This window comes from Notolabrus celidotus, chromosome 20 (assembly GCF_009762535.1).
Source record: "Notolabrus celidotus isolate fNotCel1 chromosome 20, fNotCel1.pri, whole genome shotgun sequence".
Lineage (NCBI taxonomy): Eukaryota > Metazoa > Chordata > Actinopteri > Labriformes > Labridae > Notolabrus > Notolabrus celidotus.
Genome location: NC_048291.1, coordinates 28,242,129 through 28,257,321, shown reverse-complemented (window position 1 = coordinate 28,257,321; position 15,193 = coordinate 28,242,129). Strand labels below are relative to the sequence as shown.

The 15,193-nt window shown below is 44.0% G+C and overlaps 1 protein-coding gene across 1 annotated transcript; it reads right to left on the bottom strand.

Annotated features, from left to right (window-relative positions):
- Positions 1-12,648: 12,648 nt before the first annotated feature.
- Positions 12,649-14,859, bottom strand: socs1a (suppressor of cytokine signaling 1a). Its single transcript, XM_034710539.1, has 2 exons — positions 14,562-14,859; positions 12,649-13,548 (listed from the first exon to the last, which is right to left on the bottom strand). The coding sequence occupies exon 2, from the start codon at positions 13,489-13,491 to the stop codon at positions 12,757-12,759; it is 735 nt and encodes a 244-aa protein (XP_034566430.1). The 5' UTR covers positions 13,492-13,548; positions 14,562-14,859; the 3' UTR covers positions 12,649-12,756.
- Positions 14,860-15,193: the final 334 nt, after the last annotated feature.

Here is a 15,193-nt window from a genome sequence, read left to right as displayed (position 1 = left end):
GCATTTAAAACAGCTGTTCATGAGTCTTCTTTGCTTTTGGAGCCAGCCCCAAGTGGAAACTTTAGGAACTGCAGCTTCTTGCAGTTTCACATAGGCCACATTTCAAAACATTCAAGCCTGCTGCTTGCCCAACGATCGCAACATCGTACTAGAAATGTTGACTTCAACTGATTTCTGAGAAGCTTGGCAGAGTTGAGGCGTCGTCTCCTGTCAATGAAACCAGCCAGGCCCCTCATTATGCATTGCTCTTAGCCTTCATCCCCACACTGTTTCTTTAAAAATGGGCATTTAAAACAGCTGTTCATGAGTCTTCTTTGCTTTAGAAGCCAGCCCCAAGTGGACACTTTAGGAACTGCAGCTTTTTGCAGTTCCACCAAGGTCACAATCTCGACATTGTACTAGAAATGTTGACTTTGACTGATTTCTGACAAACTTGGCAGAGTTGAGGCCAAAGTCACCTTTTAATTAAACCAGCCAGGCCCCTGATTATGCATTGCTCTTAGCCTTCATCCCCCACTCTGTTTCTGTAAAAACGGGCATTTAAAACAGCTGTTCATGAGTCTTCTTTGCTTTTGGAGCCTGCCCCAAGTGGACACTTTAGGAACTGCAGCTTTTTGCAGTTTCACATAGGCCACATTTCAAAACATTCAAGCCTGCTGCTTGCCCAACGATCGCAACATCGTACTAGAAATGTTGACTTCAGCTTATTTCTGAGAAGCTTGGCAGAGTTGAGGCGTCGTCTCCTGTCAATGAAACCAGCCAGGCCCCTAATTAAGCAGACCCTTAGCCTTCATCCCCACACTGTTTCTTTAAAAACGGGCATTTAAAACAGCTGTTCATGAGTCTTCTTTGCTTTTGGAGCCAGCCCCAAGTGGACACTTTAGGAAATGCAGCTTTTTGCAGTTCCACCAAGGTCACAATCTCGACATTGTACTAGAAATGTTGACTTTGACTGATTTCTGACAAGCTTGGAAGAGTTGAAGCCAAAGTCACCTTTCAATTAAACCAGCCAGGTCCCTCATTATGCATTGCTCTTAGCCTTCATCCCCCACTCTGTTTCTGTAAAAACGGGCATATAAAACAGCTGTTCATGAGTCTTCTTTGCTTTTGGAGCCAGCCCCAAGTGGACACTTTAGGAACTGCAGCTTTTTGCAGTTTCACATAGGCCACATTTCAAAACATTCAAGCCTGCTGCTTGCCCAACGATCACAACATCGTACTAGAAATGTTGACTTCAACTGATTTCTGAGAAGCTTGGCAGAGTTGAGGCCGTCGTCTCCTGTCAATCATATCAGCCAGGCCCCTAATTAAGCATAACTTCATCCCCCACACTGTTTCTTGAAAAACGGGCATTTAAAACAGCTGTTCATGAGTCCTCTTGGCTTTAGAAGCTAGCCCCAAGTGGACACTTTAGGAACTGCAGCTTTTTGAAGTTCCACCTAGGTCATGATCTCGACACTTTACTGGAAATGTTGACTTCAACTGATGTCCAACAAACAGGCAGAGTTGAAGCCATACTCAATCATATCAGCCAGGCCCCTCATTAAGCATAACTTCATCCCCCACACTGTTTCTGTAAAAATGGGCATTTAAAACAGCTGTTCATGAGTCTTCTTTGCTTTTGGAGCCTGCCCCAAGTGGACACTTTAGGAACTGCAGATTTTTGCAGTTCCACCAAGGTCAAAATCTCGACATCGTACTAGAAATGTTGACTTTGACTGATTTCTGGCAAACTTGGCAGAGTTGAAGCCAAAGTCACCTTTCAATTAAACCAGCCAGGCCCCTCATTATGCATTGCTTTTAGCCTTCATCCCCCACACTGTTTCTGTAAAAACGGGCATTTAAAACAGCTGTTCATGAGTCTTCTTTGCTTTTGGAGCCAGCCCCAAGTGGACACTTTAGGAACTGCAGCTTTTTGCAGTTTCACATAGGCCACATTTCAAAACATTCAAGCCTGCTGCTTGCCCAACGATCGCAATATCGTACTAGAAATGTTGACTTCAACTGATTTCTGACAAACTTGGCAGAGTTGAGGCCGTCGTCTCCTGTCAATGAAACCAGCCAGGCCCCTAATTAAGCACAACTCTTAGCCTTCATCCCCCACACTGTTTCTTAAAAAATGGGCATTTAAAACAGCTGTTCATGAGTCTTCTTTGCTTTTGGAGCCAGCCCCAAGTGGACACTTTAGGAACTGCAGCTTTTTGCAGTTCCTCCTAGGTCATGATCTCGACATTGTACTGGATATGTTGACTTCAACTGATGTCCAACAAGCAGGCAGAGTTGAGGCCGTAGTCACCTTTCAATTAAATCAGATGGGCCCCTAATTAAGCATAACTCTTAGCCTTCATCCCCCACACTGTTTCTGTAAAAACGGGCATTTAAAACAGCTGTTCATGAGTCTTCTTTGCTTTAGTAGCCAGCCCCAAGTGGACACTTTAGGAACTGCGGCTTTTTGAAGTTCCACCTAGGTCATGATCTCGACACTGTACTGGAAATGTTGACTTCAACTGATGTCCAACAAACAGGCAGAGTTGAGGCCGTACTCAATCATATCAGTCAGGCCCCTAATTAAGCATAACTTCATCCCCCACACTGTTTCTGTAAAAACAGGCATTTAAAACAGCTGTTCATGAGTCTTCTTTGCTTTAGGAGCCAGCCCCAAGTGGACACTTTAGGAACTGCAGTTATTTTTCACTTCATTTTTCACCCTCCTCATTAACGACCCTAAAACCTCAAACCCGGCGTCCGGATCATCAAAATTGTAATCAAGGCACAAAAGCACTCCTGAGGCGTGAAGAGTGAGTCTGCTGCAGGAGCTGCTCTGAGGTCAGTGTCTCCATCCTCCTTTATCAGCTGAATAAAGCTTTACTACCGCAATAATCTAAAGAGCTAACCAATGAGGGGAGAGAGGAATGTAACGGTCAACTTATCTCTCCAAACAGCGGTGTTGATTGAGCGTCTGAGCGGCGTCCGTGTGTTTTGGTTCTTGATTTGTAACTTTGGATCAGATTCTTTCCTCCTCTTTAGTCCTGAATGAATCCACTTCTTCTCTCTGTCTCTTTGCTTTCCTGCTCACACTCTTCTTTCTGTGCCATGATCCTACAGCTGAAGTCTTAACGCTTGGTCCTTCTCATTTTTTAACACTGTACAGTCATGAACACGTTGAGAAAGGAGAAATTCAGAGCAATACACTTTTTCGTTTTTGGTCTCTCTCTTAGTATTTTCATCCCGCTGCTGTAAATTGCAGAAGAATGATAGCGATGATCACTGAAGAGGCTCGGCGCGCGTTGCAGAGCGGGCGCCGATGGTTTGAGGAAAGATGGCGACTCGTCTTTCCTTCACACTGTCGTCCACCTCTCTCCGAACGTGCCACGACGAGCTTCCATTACTAAGTCTGCGATTGTAGTGTGTGTGTGTAACGTTCTATGTTTGTACGCTTTGTAAATGCTTTTGGCTTTTAAACCTGTAATTATTGTTAATGAACTGGAACAGAGGATTAAATAAAGAACTGCAATAAATTATTCTACCTAACAGGAGACCACGTCATCAGTCTTTGTTTCTGCAGGCGGACAAACATGGAGGGAGCTCCTTCTCTCTCTCTTAACTTCTGTTTTCTTCTCAGGATCTCTCCTGCTGGAGAAACAGAAGGTTCTCCTCGGTGCTTGTGCAAGAGAGCCAAGAACGGCCAACCTCAGGAAAACACACCCACAACATCAACGTACGCTCTGTTCCCAAAGCTGCTTTCACACAAAAACTCCACTCTGGAAAATTCTCTTGAAATCACAAAGTTAGCTTAACCTGTGGACCGACACACCCAGACTTCACCCAGACTTCTTCCTGCTGCTCTGTTGCAAAATTCTGCAAGAAGTTGAATCAGCTGGTGAGATTAATCCACCCTGAGTGAGAGGACAGAGGTCCATCAATCAATCTTTATTTAGAAAGCACCAAATCCCAACAAACGTTATCCTCAGACTCTTTCCAAACAGAGCAGGTCTAGACCGTTTTCTATTATGAACAAAGACCCAACATCAAGACCGGATCAGACCCAGTCCCATCTTACAGACAGGACTCAGTCTGATCTCATCTTAATCCACCATGAGCAGAGCACTTTGCAGCATTTAGCAAGTTACAGTGGCAAGGACAAAGTTCCTTTAACAGGCAGAAACCTCCAGCAGGACCAGACTCATGTTAGACACACATCTGCTGAGACCGTGTTGGAGAGAGGGATAGAGGGAGATGAAGAGAGAGAGAGAGATGATAGTGGGGAGATGGATAGTAGTACGTCTGGCACGTCCACAGCAGCAGAGATCCAGAGGAACCTACGAGACAAGGGAGCTCAGGGACTCCAGAAAGGTCTAAGAAAAGAGAGAAGAGAGGGAGACCAGAAGAGAGAAAAAGAGGAGAATAAATGGGGAAGGAAAGGATAGAAGGAAAGGAGACATAAAGGATGAAGAAAGAGGAAAGGGAATGAAAGAAAGAAAGGAAGAAAGATGGACATCAGGAAGGAAGGGATGAAAGAAGAAAAAAGAAGAGATGAAATAAAGAAGGAAAGACGAAAAGAAAGAATGACAGACCCAAAAAAGGAATCTACAGCAGAGATCCAGAGGAACCTACGAGACAAGGGAGCTCAGGGACTCCAGAAAGGTCTATGGTTAGTAACTTTAATGGGACAGGAAGAGTTAAAGTGAGAGACAGGCAGAGAGAGGAGAGAGAGGGAAAGACAGGATCCCAGTGTGTCAGTCTAAGCCTATAGCAGCATAACTAAGACCTGGTCCAAGCCTGATCCAGCTCTAACTATAAGCTTTATCAAAAAGGAAAGTTTGAAGCCTACTCTTAAAAGTAGAGAGGGTGTCTGCCTCCCGGACCCCGACTTGTGATATGGATAGTAGTAGTTGCAGGAGGAACCTACGGGACAAGGGAGCTCAGGGACTCCAGAGAGGTCTATGGTTAGTAACTTTAACAGGACAGGAAGAGTTAAAGAGACGGGGGTGATGACATGAAGATGCTTTGTGCTCTTTGCACTGCACAAAAAGTATTAATACCCTGCTGCTGCTTTGCTCGCCATATTGGATACGTTGAAAAATGAAGCTTCCATTTTCATGTCACGCCCGCCTCCTGAGACCCTTCTGAGTTTCTGTCTCAGCCCTCCTGGAGACTCTTTCACAGCCTCCTCTGCTCAGATCTCTTTCTCTGTACAGCGTTGATCAGTAGAAAGCAGCGAAACGTTCGTCTGAGCTTCCACTCTTTGTAGGAAATGTGTCAAACTTCAACCTAAAGCTTCCGTTTTACACCGTAAAGCTGCAGTACGCGCTGCCTGATGATTGTCATAAGGAGACTGTGACGTTGCTTTTGCACTTTCTACCTCTCTGATGTTCTCCCTGCGGCCGCTGCAGGTGCCCTCAGTCATCTTGTGGCTGCTCTGTGTTACTTTTATCGCAGTTCCCCTCTTCAGGGAAGTCTGCTTGTGTGAAGAGTTTCCTGGTATTGCAACCATACTGAAAGGCGTTAGTGCGTGTTTGAGAGTGAGTGTGTGTGTGTGTGTCTTTTCTCTGTACTCGACCCAAGTCAGTGCTTCAAATTCAAGTCTCGACTGTAGAGATTGTCTCTGAAGATGTGAGCGTGCTGCTCTGATGGAGATTGGAAGGAGGATTGGAGCTGGCAGATGAATGACTTAAAGCATCATTATAACACATTAAAGTGCTTCAAATGACATAAAATATAACATGTGGGTTGTATTAGTTTGATACTTAATGAACAAATATAAGACAATTAAACCACTTAGAAAAAAAGCAGATAAGCAGATGAGGCCACACAGAGCATTCATATCAGACAAACCAAAGTCTCCTGAGACTCATTTGTTTATGTGAAATCATAGAAACCAGACTTACAAGAAGTGGTGGGAGGATAAATCCCTGGAGGACCTGAGGAACTAAAATAATCTGGTGACTAATAACAGCTTTTCTTGGAGTTGCTTTATTATTACAACGAGAGGCGAAGGTCACAGGAGGAGCTGTGAATGGAAATAATACAGACAGGTGATCAGACCCAGTCCCAGTCTTACAGACAGGACTCAGTCTGATCTCATCTTAATCCACCATGAGCAGAGCACTTTGCAGCATTTAGCAAGTTACAGTGGCAAGGACAAACTTCCTTTAACAGGCAGAAACCTCCAGCAGGACCAGACTCATGTTAGACACACATCTGCTGAGACCGTGTTGGAGAGAGGGATAGAGGGAGATGAAGAGAGAGAGAGAGATGATAGTGGGGAGACGGATAGTAGTAGTTGTAGCAGCTGGAGTCTGGAACGTCCACAGCAGCAGAGATCCAGAGGAACCTACGAGACAAGGGAGCTCAGGGACTCCAGAAAGGTCTAAGAAAAGAGAGAAGAGAGGGAGACCAGAAGAAAGAAAAAGAGGAGAATAAATGGTGAAAGATATGACAGAAGGAAAGGAGACATAAAGGATGAAGAAACATGGAAAGAAGAAAGGAAGGAAGGAAGAAATTAAAGGAAAAAGGAATACAAGAGGGAAAGAAAGAAATAAAAAAGGAAGGAAAGAAAGAAAGAAAGGATGAATAACAGACCCCAAAAAAGGAATCTACAGCAGAGATTCAGAGGAACCTACGAGACAAGGGAGCTCAGGGACTCCAGAAAGGACTATGGTTAGTAACTTTAATGGGACAGGAAGAGTTAAAGTGAGAGACAGGCAGAGAGAGGAGAGAGAGGGAAAGACAGGATCCCAGTGTGTCAGTTCCCCCTGGCAGTCTAAGCCTAGAGCAGCATAACTAAGAACGGCAAGGACAGGCAGAAACCTCCAGCAGGACCAGACTCATGTTAGACACACATCTGCTGAGACCGTGTTGGAGAGAGGGATAGAGGGAGATGAAGAGAGAGAGAGATGATAGTGGGGAGACGGATAGTAGTAGTTGTAGCAGCTGGAGTCTGGACCACGTCCACAGCAGCAGGCCGTCTACAGCAGGGGTTCCCAAAGTAGGGGTCGGGACCCCCTGGGGGATCGTGAGATGCCTTCCAGAATGTTATTATTTTAATATAATCTAAAATTGCATATTTGACCCTTTATTGTAAAAATTATAGACACAAAAAGAAGTTAAAGACAACTCACATTGAGGAACAGTGGGGGTTGTGAGTCTATGGCATCAATATTTTGGGGGTCGTGGGCTGAAAAGTTTGGGAACACCTGGTCTAAGGCAGAGATCCAGAGGAACCTACGAGACAAGGGAGCTCAGGGACTCCAGAAAGGTCTATGGTTAGTAACTTTAATGGGACAGGAAGAGTTAAAGTGAGAGACAGGCAGAGAGAGGAGAGAGAGGGAAAGACAGGATCCCAGTGTGTCAGTCTAAGCCTATAGCAGCATAACTAAGACCTGGTCCAAGCCTGATCCAGCTCTAACTATAAGCTTTATCAAAAAGGAAAGTTTGAAGCCTACTCTTAAACGTAGAGAGGGTGTCTGCCTCCCGGACCCTGACTGGTAGATGATTCCAAAGGAGAGGGGCCTGATAACTGAAGGCTCTACCTACCATACTACTTTTAGAGACTTGAGCAGGCCTGCATGTTGGAGTGTAGTGGTTGTCAGAGTGTTATCAGGTGTATTTGTGTAGTTAGACCAACAGAAGTGTGAAGTATATATTTGACCCCGTTACAGTCTCTGCACACCGGCCTGTTACAGGAAAACTTGACCACAGCGACTAAAGCAACCATGGAGGTTGCCAGATATGTAAGTGGCAGATGTAACCGCCCTAACCCCAGAGAGGTGTCTGACCTTAAAGCTGTCACGATGAACACCTTGGACTTCTTTCTTAAAGGACAGAAAACTCCAGAGCAGAGTATTCCACAGAAATCAGCTGGCAGCACTCAGACACTGAAAACCTCACTTTACTGTATTTCACTTCTCAAAACAGTTCTGAAAAATGAGAAGCTGTAAGTGAAACTGAGCCATGACAGCGTGTGATTCACGCATCATCACCATCATGAGCACCACACACAGACACACACACACACACACACACACACACCCCGCACTCTTCAAATATCTGCCTCCAGTTTTTAAGAAGAGATATATCTCACTGTGCCTTTAAACATGAAGACATTCTAATCATTGTGTAAATCACTGACTCATCTTCCACTGAGGTCATCACATCCTTCACCTACTCCAGCTTAATAATCTAGTTGTGATTATTGTACACGGTATGACTCAGCGTTGTGTGTTTATTTGTAGCTGTGTGGGTCTGAGTTTGTCTAGAATCAAAAGTGCAATCACAGAAATCCCCCAAACATCACACGGCCTTCTGGTGAGGTTTGGTCTTTAGCATTAGAGTTATGGTGAGCCAGGAGAGGAGGGCGAGGTTAGCTAGAATTAAAAACCTCAATTTACACAAGAAAACACCAATAAGCTGTCTGAGCAGTGACGCAACACTTTCATATATGTGATGAAACTGATCGTTCCACCCAATCTTTGTGTTTTCAGAAGTCTGACGAGTCACACGGACTGTATTTATTTATGGTTTTATTTGACATGTTAGTGTCTTTTTAAGAGTTTTCATAAGTATTTGTGTAATTCTAACTTTTGGGGGTTTTTTTATACCTTATGTTTATTTATTTTCATTTTAGAAAACAGTTATAGTACATTACATGAACATACATAAACATTTTCAGGGGCATTTAACTTGTTTGATTTGACACCGGGAGAACACTTATCATCTTTGCTGCTGCTCTCCCTGCCTTCGCTTTTCCCATTATCATAATAATGTTTATTTTTATAACACTTTTCAAAACAGGGTTACAAAGTGCTTTACTAATAAGAAAGAAGCTGAAAGACAGTAAAAGAGAAATGTGAGAAAAGTTTAAAAACAGAAGAAGTGACAGAGATATAAAGGAAGATAAAAAACAACAAATAAAAGGAAATAAAAAACAATGTTTGAAGAATTAAAACAGTAAAACACAAAAGATTAGAACAACCACAAGAGCAGACATATGAATATAAAAATATAGAAAATATTTTTATATTAATATATGCACATAAAAAAGAGGGGGAGGTGTGCTCTCCCTACCTCAGGCTTTGCCCTTCCACGTAGGCACATGGAAGGGCAGGGAGCTCCTAGAACAGATCTATACCACCAAATATAACTCCTGCTTACACTTGAATTCATCATTGTGATTAAAGTGGTCCTGACTGATTTACAATCATTGCATCTTGTGATACTTTAAATGAGCTAGCTTGAAATGTGTGCTAACTTTGCAGCTGTCTAATGATAGATAGTGTGATGTAATGTAGCCTTTGTTTCTTCCACATACTCACTGTGTGGCTCACAGGAACAAGTTTCAAAACACAGTATGAAATAGGCAGGGGTAAAAGATCTATGCATAGAAACATGCTTCCTCAAAAAGGATAAGTTCACACCGCTAACTTCAAAAAGGGCAGAAGCTGCACTGACAAGCTACATATCAAATGGGTTAGACTCAACAAGTGGGGGAAACGATCCACATGTACCTTACTGATGAATTAAAACTGAAGCGTCAGACTGCCTCTGTTTCATCACCCAAAGGATCAAGTGCACAGCAGAGGCATAAGGGACTAGCATAAGTGTACCACCTGAAGCATGATGTCCAAGGATAATGGCCGCCATGTGAGTCGGGTGTTAATGGAGACTTTTGGACACTGAGGTGAAAGCATGTATCGTTCTTACTCTGACTGTCATGTATGAAGACACCACTGTTCATGTAGATTGTAAACAATAACTATCTTAAAATGTTCTGGTTGAAAAATGAGATGTTTGACTTTGATTTGTTGTCGGCTCCTCAGTGAAGTTCTAAGTTTTAACCTCTTTCTGTCTCTCCTTATAATAATAATAAAGTTTATTTATAAAGCACTTATCAAAACAGACGTTACAAAGTGCTTAACATCATAAAAACCCACAATAAAGAGAACAAAGCAAAGGGGGGGGTGTATATGGGCTGGCAAGACAATTTAAGCAGAAAAACCAAAAGAGAAACTACTAAAAGCAGTTAAAACAATAAAACAATTAAAATCAGTAAAACAATAAAACGATGAGTGAATAAAAAATAGATTAAAAATAAATGTAGCATCTTGGATAAAACAATATTACAGGAAGGCCTTTCGATAAAAATGTGTTTTCAGCTGTGATTCCTTCAACGTTACACGTCTCTCCTGCAGCGTCCATTACAATCAAATGATGCAACTTAGTCAATGACATCATTTAGAGACCTCTAGGACAGCCAATAGCTGCTTTCCTCACTGAGGAGTTGGCAACACTGACTGCATGTCTGATGTCAGTTAAAGGTTTGGTGCAGAAACAAAGATGAAGTAAGCTAATGCTTGTTGAGTACCTGCCTCTATAGAATGACTTTAAACATAAACTTCTATTTAAAAAGATATATCACTATCATCGGGTTAGAACACCACTGAGGGGTTCAGATTATTTTGAACCTCTTGAATAGGGGTTCCCAAAGTGGTGGGTCAGGACTCCCTGGGTGGTCGAGAGATGTCTTCCAGAAAAAATATAAAAATATAGACACAAATCTGACTTACATTTGAAATAAGACCTTGAAAGAAATACATTGAATTAGTTTTCTGCCTTTCTTTGTTGCCAGATGACTCCTGAAGTCAGGGTCAGGGTCAGCTAACAGTTACTTAACAAAAGGATCAGCAGCAAAGGAAAGACAGCCACATGTGCATGTAGGTAAACTCCTTCTGAAGTATGAAGCAACATTTAACCACTTTGACGGACAGTGGGGGTCACAAGTCTTTGGTCCTTTATTTTGGGGGTCTGCAGGCTGAAAGGTTTATAAACCCCTCTCTGGACTGCTCTTCAATGCTTATTCACATCCCTCAAACATGTCAGCAAGACGAGCCAGAGGGTTACGTCCCAAACTCTGGATCTGATGTACAGAAGTGAGTGAGGTGACACTTTGAGGGAAACTGCTGGGAGTGTCAGGAACTCAAAGAGTGTTCAGATGTGAGTATGTGAACATACGATGTAAGGACAGCAGTGTTGTGTTTGTTAGGAAACAGCCGGGCCTCCTCCTTTGTGTCTGAGTGTCTGATAACAGGTTCAGCAGCTGATCCGTCACATTAATGAATGTTCCTCAGGTATCTGTGGAGCTCTGCTCTAGTCCTGCTGTGACCTTACATCTGTCTGGATCACTGAGTCAGCTCAGTGTGAAACAAAGAACACGGTCAAAGGTTCCTGTTTCAATCTACACATCATTAACATGTCCATCCCTTTTCTAAAGGCCTGCCCTTAAAGACCTGTCCTTCAGCTTAGCTGTGCAGAAAATATACTAAACATGAGTCACTGCTTCAAACCAGGTATTCCCACCGAGTGCGGCGCCACCACACCCTTCACAGGAAGGTAATTTATCCTCTGTCAGGAACAAAAGAAAGCTTTATATCAAAGCTCAGCCTCAGTGTTAACGACCGATCAGACACTTTTATCTATTTTTAAAAACATTAAAGTTGAACTATTTTATTTTTATACCTCTGAACTCTAACATGAAGTCAAACTGAGACTTTAAACCTGATCTAATACCTTCATCTAATATCTCAGTCAAACCACTAAACCCCAAAAATTTCCCACTTCCTCCTGAGGAAATTTTTTATCTGCAATGAGTCGTCATGACAAGAACTACACACACACACACACACACACACACACACTCATTATGTCTCACCTCTCCCCCTGTTTCTGGTAAGTGCGTGTGTGTGTGTGTGTGTGTGCGCGTGTGCTTAACAGTCCATTTACTATCAAAGAAATCCGCCCACCTGTCACTTTAGCCTACAGACATGACTCACTGTGGTGACAGTACTGTATGCCATACCCCATCACATGTCTGTCAGGCTGTCTGTAGACTTTAATGTGTGTGTGTGTGTGTGTGTGTGTGTGTGTGTGTGTGTGTGTGTGCGCGCGCGTGTGTGTGTGTGTGTAAGTTGTGGCGTCCAGCACATGGCCTGATTAGAAAGCAAAGAACAAACCCAGTAAAAATAAAACCAAACAGCTTCCAGAAGTTATTTTAAATAAGTTTTATTTCAAATATTATGTTGAAAATGTAGAATAAAATATATAAACACAGTTAATAAACTCTCTGCATGGTAGAGATGTTGAACAAGAGCACGTTAGCTGCCTCCAGTTACAGTACATTTTAACAACACTTCAACACCTCCTGAGGAAGACGTCAGTCGAGTGGTTTCTCCTTCCACGAGTGAGGTAAACATTCAACATCATTTAGAGTATTCAAAGTCTGCTACAAGAGTCCTGCTGGTACCTGTGATAGTTTCAACCGGGCCCCCCAACAGGACCAGGTGTGTCTACGAGTCCTCTCAGTTGATACTTCAGTCTCTTTAAAATCCACTTTTAAAAAAGGCGTCACACAGACCGTCCTCTGCTCGGCCGTCAGGTCAGTCTCTTCTGTAAAAGCTCCGTCGTGTTTGTAGTTTCCTCTTAATGCAGCGGTTTGTGAGAGTGTCTCAGTTTGTGTGCAAGCTGGATCAGAGTCTGTGGAGGTACTGAGTGTTGAAATGTCATACGTGGACCCGGTCCAGCTGAGGCGCTTGTGTCTCTTTTGAAACATATTGCAACTTCTCATCCCAACACCCGGAGCTGTGATCGTCTGAGCGTCCCACACACGGGGAAGAAGCTCCACTGAAGACTCGGGGTCACTCAGTGGAAGCTCAGTACCTGAGAGTAAGAACAAGACCACCAGAACTCTGGCAGGTGAGCTAGTCACAGATTGTAAGGGAACTCCAGCAGCAAGTCCTGGACCACTCGTGTCAGAGGCAGTTCTTGTACGTGGCTTCCTCCACCACAGAGCCCGATGATGCGTTTCCTGCACAGCTCCTGCAGCGTCGGCTCCCATTTCCTGTACGGGTCGCTCAGGCTCTTCTTGGGAGAATGGATGTAATGCTCCAAGAGGGCGAAGAGCGTCGGGAAGGAGCGCTCGTTCCCCGCTAGTGAGAACTTCTGCCGCTTGTAGTCGATGCGGATGCTGACGGGGCCGCTCTTGGCGTGGTAGGAGAGCGTGAAGAGGACGTCTTTCTGGCGGCTGTCTCGGATCAGGAAGCTTCCTAGCGGAGCCTCCCTCAGCATGCGGTGAGCGTCTTCCACTCCCAGCGGGCCCCAGTAGAAACCGCAGCACTCCAGCTTGGACGCCGTGTCCGTGACGATCTTGCAGTCCTCCGCGGAGAAGGTGCGGAAGTGCGTCTGGTAGATGGAGGGGATGGAGGGAGACCTCTGGCTCAGGTCTGGAGCAGCCTGACGCTGGAACTGCTGGGACTCGATAAGCTGAGGGCTCGGAGCGAGGTCGCTGCGCCGGGCCAGAGAGGGCGACGAAGAGAAGGAAGACGAGGAGGAGGAGGCAGAGGAGGAAGACGAGGAGGAGGATGAGGAGGAGGATGATGATGATGAGGAGGTTGATAGATGCTTCTTATTAAGGCCTTCCACAGCGCTGTTGGCTACCATCCTACAGGGGAGAGAGACCCCAGACTCTCTCCCATCTCTGACCACCAGACTGACATCCTGAAAGAGAACACAGGAAACATGAGTGACTTGTCTTCAAACAGGTCTCAGCTTCAAATCCATCACAGAAAACAACCTGATGGAACTTTCAATCATCAGATAGAGAGCAGCACAGTGCTTATCATCCTGAAGAACAACTCTACAGACTTCTGTGTGTCCCTGTCACTGTATCTGAAGTCACCTGCAGCAGCTGACTGTCCTCAAACTCTCAGGAAGGATCAATATTCTTATTCATGTGGCTTCAATCAATAAAAAGTCACAGACTCTTGACTCTTTTTATTATAAAAAATTGAATAAAACTTAAAATGTGATTTTTTTCTGCAGAGTTTCAGTGAAATGAACATTTTAATATTAACATATTTGATTTGTTTTCCTCTCTGTGCACAAACATCAAACATCCACAGCTCTTCCATCTTCTTGTATTCCCCCCTGATGTCTGATAAGAGATTAAAATCTAATCTGTCAGGCTAATCATTCATGAAGGTGGTTTCTGCTCTCTCTGACTCCAGGAGGGTCAAAGGCTGGAGGTGGAGGTGCTGCCCCTGCTGGTCACTGTGAGTACTGCAGCTGTTCCCTGAAACAGTCCCCTCTTTATAGTAATCTTCTTCTGAAACATCTCTCTCTCCACATCCACAGCAGACATGTCTGAACATTAATAACCCTCTCTGACTGAGGACTGGATCAGGGTCTTATTTAAGGTGGATTATCTGAAACTTTCCTCCATGCAGGTTCGAAGCTGTCTTGGATTCCAGGAACAGAGACAGATTTCCAGGAGGTGACGTGTTGAAATGTGAATTTGAATGTGGAGTCAGATTCAATCTCTTTATGATTTTTAACATATTTTAAAGTGTTAATCTGTTTGAATCCTTCCATGACTTAGACTGTTTATGATCCTGAGAGAGAGAGAGACCAGGTCCAGGAGCAGTCTAGACCTCCCTCTTTATCCATCCTCACACCCTGCAGAGACCCTTCAGCGCTAAAAACCCCCACAGACCAGTAACATCCAGTCTTACCGTTTTGTTCTGAGACCAGCAGCGGGTTGAAGCTCGGTTTTGTTGTAGACCCAAAGTGTAAAATCCTGATCCGAGTCCTGTAAGATCCTGCAGGTAATCCGGTCTGCAGCGGGTCTGTCGGGTCTGTTAGAGCTGAGGAGCTGCTCGTGATGGTCTGAGTCTCAGACTAGGTTTGTCATGTGTGACTTAAAGTACACAGCCTGGAGTCTTTATACCGGATCCTGGACTCCTCCTCCTCCGAACTAACAGAAGCTGGAGGAGGGCTCCAGCTTCTGCGAAAGTGAAACTAGTTCTGAGCCTCTGGTCGGAGATCCCTCCCCCTCCTCCCCCTCCTCCTCCTCGCGAGCTGTTTCAATTCTATTGAAGCAGAAACCCGCAGCACCACGTGACCCCGGGTTTACTGAAACAGCAGGGATTCAAGTAAAGGTGAGGTGAGTGGTTACAGGATGACAAAGTTCTGCTGCTTCAGTTTAACATATGAGACAGGCTCAATGTTAAACTAACAGAGCTCTGCAGTTTGACCCTTTTATATAAAAGTATATAAGAAAGAAAATATATAAACATATAAATATAATATATGAATAACAATTTATAATAAGCACAATTTATTATTATTATTATTATTATTATTA

Coding starts and splice junctions, on each gene's coding strand:
- socs1a (XM_034710539.1), bottom strand. CDS start 13,491: ATGGTAGCCAACAGCGCTGTGGAAGGCCTTAATAAGAAGCATCTATCA.